General features: G+C 37.6%; 1 protein-coding gene across 1 annotated transcript in view; it reads right to left on the bottom strand.

The window, feature by feature from the left end:
- Window positions 1–410: 410 nt before the first annotated feature.
- Window positions 411–6,624, bottom strand: part of RP1 (RP1 axonemal microtubule associated) — a 189,021-nt gene continuing 182,807 nt past the window's right edge. Inside the window, exons 53-54 of the mRNA XM_050708777.1 lie at window positions 3,229–3,304; window positions 411–465 (exon numbers count right to left, since the gene is read on the bottom strand). Of these exons, the coding sequence (XP_050564734.1) occupies window positions 411–465; window positions 3,229–3,304 (131 nt within the window). The remainder of the gene's footprint in view (window positions 466–3,228; window positions 3,305–6,624) is intronic.

Here is a 6,624-nt window from a genome sequence, read left to right as displayed (position 1 = left end):
TTGCAATAAATGTTGAAATTGAAACAATTTATCAGTTTAATAAATATTGACAGATTTGACCCAAGCTAAATTGAAATTATTCACAAATTATTACTGAAATAAAAATGTTTAAACATGTTACTACATATGTCTACCATCATGAATGCTCAGCTCAAGTCCACAGTGCCATGTTACAGATCTCAATTTATGTTTTCTAAATTTCAGTCATGAAAAATTTTTGAGCAGCTCTTATAGGATTGGAATGCAGTGTTCACATTAGACATGTTTAATTTACTGTGATGTTTTTAATGCATTGTTTTGACATTCCTTCACACTAATTACAATACCTTCAGAATTAAAAAATACAAGTAAATCAAATAAGCAGGAATTTAGATAAGCAGTACACTCAGAAAGAATCAGAAAACAAGGAGCTATGGATAAAGTTGCACCACAGTGCTGCCTTCACTTCCATCCTCAGCAAGCCACCTAAAGAGAAAAGCACAGAACATGTTCATAGATACAGTATATTCAGAAGACATGTAGATGCCTTTTAGGGACATGGTTTAGTGGTAGACTTGGCAGTGCTAGGTTAATGGTTGGGCTTGATGATCTTAGAGGTCTTTTACAATCTAAATAATTCTACGTTTCTATATATAAAACTTAACAAACAGACAAAGGGCTTGCTTCTGCACCTTTCTATTCCTAAGAGAGTTTCAACATTGACTTATACAGGAGGAGTAACCAATCTGAAGAGTGGTGTTTCTTTCAGTATCCATATGTGCATAATTTTAAAGTAACTGTATAACTATATTAAATATACATACATCTTATGTGTAGATTGCATAACAACAGGTGATGAGTAGATTGTTTCATTGAGTGGTAAAAATCAGGATATTTTAGAGTAAGAAAGTGTGTTCTGTGATAGTAAGCTATTGTCCATTTATTCCGTACCAGGGACTGTTTATTTCTCATATCTCCTTGGCTTACAAAGTACTGGTGGGCCTTAACCATGCCCCGTAAGATCCTACAGGGGTTTTACCATTGACTATACCAGAAACCCGCCTGAATCTAAAACTCAGATAGACTGGTTAACTGGAACCATGGAGGCAACGACATTCACTTCCAAAGAGATTTTCCAAAGCTTCTGCTTCTTTTAATGCTTCTGCAAGGCTTAAGCCAGACTAGCTGATGTCATTTCTACTTAGTAACGAGTATGGGAGGAATTCCCAGCTGGTATAGCATTAACGTAGTTCACATCTGAAATTGCACTGTTGAACAGCTGGGAGATATATCTGAAGCCAAACAGTTCCAGGCTGCAACATAACTAGTCTTGCCAGATAAAATGCCAAGTTAGTAAAGGATGCAGAGCTCCTTTCACGTTTCTCAATGATGAATGTCTTTTAGAGACAGCATTTGTATCAGAGGATATGAGAGGAATTTGTTTGTTTGTTTGTTTGTTTTGGCGGGGTGGGTGCGGGAGGAGAGAGAATAAACACATTCCCTATTTACCCATAAGCATTTTGTGCAAGCTGGAAAAGGGACATGTACTTATAGTTTCCTGTATCTCAGGAGTGCCCCATAGCTTCTGTGTCAGTCAATACTCTGGGGTGCCATGATGACAGAAAGCAGCTTGGCAGAAAAAAAACTTGGGGCTCCTGGTGGACACCAAGCTGAATGTGAGCCAGTGATGTGTCCTTGCAGCAAAGGTCACTAATGGTGTCCTGGGCTGCATTAGGCTAAGTGTTGCTAGCAGGTCAAAGGAGGTGATCCTTCACCTCCACTCAGCACTGGTTGACCGAGATGACCTCCAGAGGTCCCTTCCAACCACTCAGTGATTCTATGATATCAGCTGAAAATCCTCTCATGGATTGTGTTGCACAACTAAGTGATATTGTGATCTAAGAAATTTCACTCATGCCCATTAACTTAAATTTAGGTATCTAGAAGATTACAGCATGTGTTTGGAGGAAGTTTTATGGAACCTACAAGAAGACTTCAGTGCAGTGCTGTGTAGCGATATATTCTGACATATTGCATGACATTAATCATGTTTTGTAGAGCTGGCCACTGCAAGCTGCAGACCAGGCACTGTCAGGTACTGAGGGCTTGAAGCTTCTGTTGAGGCTGCTAACAGTTCTGCACTCTCATGACTTAGATTGTAGAGTCTAACTGATTATCCAGGAATAAAAAATAAAATTAAAAAAATATATATGCTTTTTTTTTGGTTTCAGGTTTGAGATTTGGCTTTGATGAATTGTCAAGTTTACAGAAACATTCTGAAGAATTAAATTAAATATTCTTGGCTACCATTTATGTTTTCAGATCACCAGGCAACATCCCTCTTCCTAGATATTGAAAACTTGTAATATTTCATACTTCTCTGCTCTCCAGATGCATTAAAATTTTATTTTACACTTAGAAAGACAAGGATGTGTTTGCTTCTGTTGTTTACTCTGAAATGTATTAAGCTGCAAACTGTATGCTGTAATGGATGGTCACCCCAAATATACCTCTCAGTTTAATCTGCAACTTCTGAAAGTGTATTGTTTCAGTTTGACACAGACTGAAGTGGATCTTCCCTTTGTACATTAGAACCTGTTTACCCTAAAACCCCCTTGTCTGAATAAATTTCTAAATTTACTTCTTACATGTCATTGTAAAAAAATTTCTGTTAACTTTATTACATTCAGCTGAACATATCTCAGACCGATACTAGGTAGACGTTGAAACAGAAGGATTTTAATGTTTCTATTATAAAAGCAAAAACAAAAAGACTTTTTTTCTCCAGAATTGTATCTATACTGCCATATCCTACTATCCACCCACCATCCCTTATTTCTAATTCCCTCTCATGTCTGTGTACATATGATATGCTAGTCAGAGCTACATACGTGCTAATACTTGTGCAATGGTTCACCAGACAGCTTCTACTTCATGAAAATGGCATACTACTATCTTCTCTCAGCAAAGGCACTCAAATACGTCTGTCTCTTCTACAGCCATCCAGTTTTAATAACATGGAAAAATACAATGTCTTCCTCTAAATATTCTTCTGGCAAATTAGATGGAAAATGGTCAAAAGGTTCAAAAGTTACCGGGGATGGACTGATAGAAAAACAGCATGGTTTCAAAATTCGTACTGTTTTAGGAAACCAGAAGAGAAACAACTGAGAGACTAAAAAGACCACTAGTAGTTGTTGTTATGAAGAAAACAGCACCTACAGAGTAATAATGAATTGATCTACTGACCTGTTACAGTTGAAGCAATACACTGAATTCCTAGATGCATCTGTGATTTCTACTTTTTCCAGAAACCAGCCACTTCCTGTAGAACGAAGAAGAAAAGACAAATTTGATATAACCAAAACACATATAAAGCATAAGGAATGTTTCTGATTCCATTTCCAAACCCTGTGTGGTTCAGCACTTTCAAATGGACTCAATATCAATAATAAAACTGAAAAGTCGATAATTCAAATTATTACCAACTTCTTTCAGTTTTATGGAGGAGGTCTTTGATGTTTTTGACAGGAAATATAATGGAAAAAAATATTACAGCTTAACTTATATTTCCACATTGAATGGAACAGGTATAAGGCAAATGAAACAGAGTGCATTGTAATTTCAAATATATTCTTGAAATCCCATTTTGCCCTTTTCTGTAGTCTGAAATGCACTCATAGTACACTCCAATATGCTTTGATCTTCAGTGTCTACCAAACTAAAAAAAAAAAAGATGGACTTTATTAGTAGATGTACTATTTTAATGATCATCTAAGAATAGGAAAATTCTATTACTCCTTTCTAATTAATGTATTTATACTTATATAAACCTTATATATACTTATATATGCTTATATAAACCAATTGATGAACCCGAATGATGTTCATATCCACATTTCTCTGTGAGTAATGATTCAGAATAACATCTCAATTTTGGGCCAACATTAATATCTGTTTTAGCTTTAAGAATATATTCAATACTCTACTATATTCAACAAGTTTGATGTGTGAAAAATACTGTCATTCTTATTCTATAGCATTTTATTTTATACAATATTAAAATATGAAGGTTTTTAAAATATAACTTTATTATATACAAATGCAATGTTTGTGATGATGTCTTCAGTTGTGTTTGCCAATGCAAACACTTAATGACAACATTTAAAAACCAATTAGGATCATATTGCTAGCGGCTGAAAACCTTTTGGTATTCTTTGCATGTCTTAGAGATAAATACTATATTCTAACAAATGATTTTGGTTTTCAAATATTTGGAGAAACTATCATGTAGGCTAAGTATATATATATACATATAATTTGTAAGTAGGCTAAAAACACAACATAAAATATTTTGCAAACTGTACCAATGTAGATAAAACATAAAGGCATAGCAACGTTTTTCCCTTTCCATGGATGTTTTCAAACAATTATCTAGTATAACTAGGCCATAAAGGTGTCTACATTTTTCATCTTCAATCCTCAGGAGTCGTTTATTGAAATTGTGAAGTAATTTTGGAACTCCTTTAATGAAATTTTCTGAACGCTTTAATATATCGTAGATTCTACTTGGAATATATGACCTTTCCTGAAATTTCTGTAATTCAGAGTCATGATTATTAGCAATAAAAATTTACAGTCCCTCAAATTTACACAGCACTGTATAAACAAATATTAAGCTATGTTTGCTCTCCTGAAAAGTTTATAATCTAATGCTTTATCCTTTATTGACATAACTCCAGCAGACCTCACTGAATGCTCTAGGTATGGAGAAATCTAGAGGCAGCTAGGAAAGATTAGCAAACAGATGAAACTTTTCAAAGAGGTGTTACCTTTGAGGAGACTTGTGCAGATTACAGCTGACATGACAAAAGACATTTGGAGATAATTTCAGAGAAAAAAATAGAGGAAGAAAGTAATGGATTTAACATGGATCTACACACACCAGCTGTGCTAGGAAGGCGCTATGCAATGTTGATCAGGACATGGAGAGTAAAGATAATCATGTTGTTGATGGTTTGGGACCCAGAAATTACAAGTTTAACGTGTATTTCCCCTGCAGGCTTCTGTGCAATTCTCAGAGCACCAAAAGTCTGCTGGTGTAGAATTCCCCAGTGTTAAGCTGAACTGTGCGCATGTACACTAGCTAACGCTAATAAAATGAAATTCAGCAGGAGGATTTATATATGTGTATATATATGTAGTTTTCAGTACCATCACATGTATGATATGACTAGGTAGTCAGAAAACCCTTGTTCAACTTTTGCCTAAAAAAGATTTGCCAGTTGCAGTATTTTGTTTGGTTCATCCTAGGCATGCTACACTCTTGATGCCTTATTAATAAATAAGGTTTTACTAAACCTAAGTGCATTTCTTACTTACCAGAGTGGTTTAGTAAAACTCACCTGATTAGATTATCTCAGAATCACAGAATCACAGAATCATCTAGGTTGGAAGAGACCTCCAAGATCACTGAGTCCAACCTCTGACCTAGCACTAACAAGTCCTCCACTAAACCGTATCACTAAGCTCTACATCTAAACGTCTCTTAAAGACCTCCAGGGATGGTGACTCAACCACTTCACTGGGCAGCCTATTCCAATGCCTAACAACCCTTTCCGTAAAGAAGTTCTTCCTAATATCCAACCTAAACCTCCCCTGGCACAACTTTAGCCCATTCCCCCTTGTCCTGTCACCAGGCACGTGGGAGAATAGACCAACCCCCACCTCGCTACAGCTTCCTTTAATGTACCTGTAGAGAGCGATAAGGTCGCCCCTGAGCCTCCTCTTCTCCAGGCTGAACAATCCCAGCTCCCTCAGCCGCTCCTCATAAGACTTGTTCTCCAGACCCCTCACCAGCTTCTTTGCTCTTCTCTGGACTCGCTCGAGCACCTCGGTGTCCTTCTTGTAGTGAGGGGCCCAAAACTGAACACAGTACTCGAGGTGCGGCCTCACCAGAGCCGAGTACAGGGGGACAATCACCTCCCTAGACCTGCTGGCCACGCTGCTTCTTATGCAAGGCAGGATGCTGTTGGCCTTCTTGGCCACCTGAGCACACTGCTGGCTCATATTCAGCTGACTATCAACCAATACTCCCAGGTCCTTCTCTGCCAGGCAGCTTTCTAACCACTCATCTCCCAGCCTGTAGCGCTGCTTGGGGTTGTTACGCCCCAGGTGCAGGACCCAGCACTTGGCCTTGTTGAACTTCCTACAGTTGACCTCAGCCCATCGGTCCAGCCTATCCAGACCCTCCTGCAGAGCCTTTCTACCTTCGAGCAGATCGACACACGCACCTAACTTGGTGTCATCTGCAAACTTACTGAGGGTGCACTTGATCCCCTCATCCAGATCATCGATAAAGATATTATAGAGAACTGTTCCCAGTACTGAGCCCTGGGGGTCTCCACTAGTAACCAGCCTCCAACTGGATTTAACTCTATTAAACAATGAGACCTTTGTGATTCAAGCTGTACATTGCCTGCAAATTCTATTTATATATTTCTATCTTCTATCTTTCTGTCTTTCTAGGTTTTAATTACATAGCATCACTAAATGTAAGTTCCAAATGCTGTATGCCCTAATCTCTTATCTTATACTTTGGTAAATTCAGGTATTAGAGATTATGTGTAATACACTGTACCTAGA

The sequence above is a fragment of the Cygnus atratus genome, chromosome 2 (assembly GCF_013377495.2).
Source record: "Cygnus atratus isolate AKBS03 ecotype Queensland, Australia chromosome 2, CAtr_DNAZoo_HiC_assembly, whole genome shotgun sequence".
NCBI classification, from domain to species: domain Eukaryota; kingdom Metazoa; phylum Chordata; class Aves; order Anseriformes; family Anatidae; genus Cygnus; species Cygnus atratus.
This window is presented reverse-complemented; position numbering and strand designations above follow the sequence as displayed.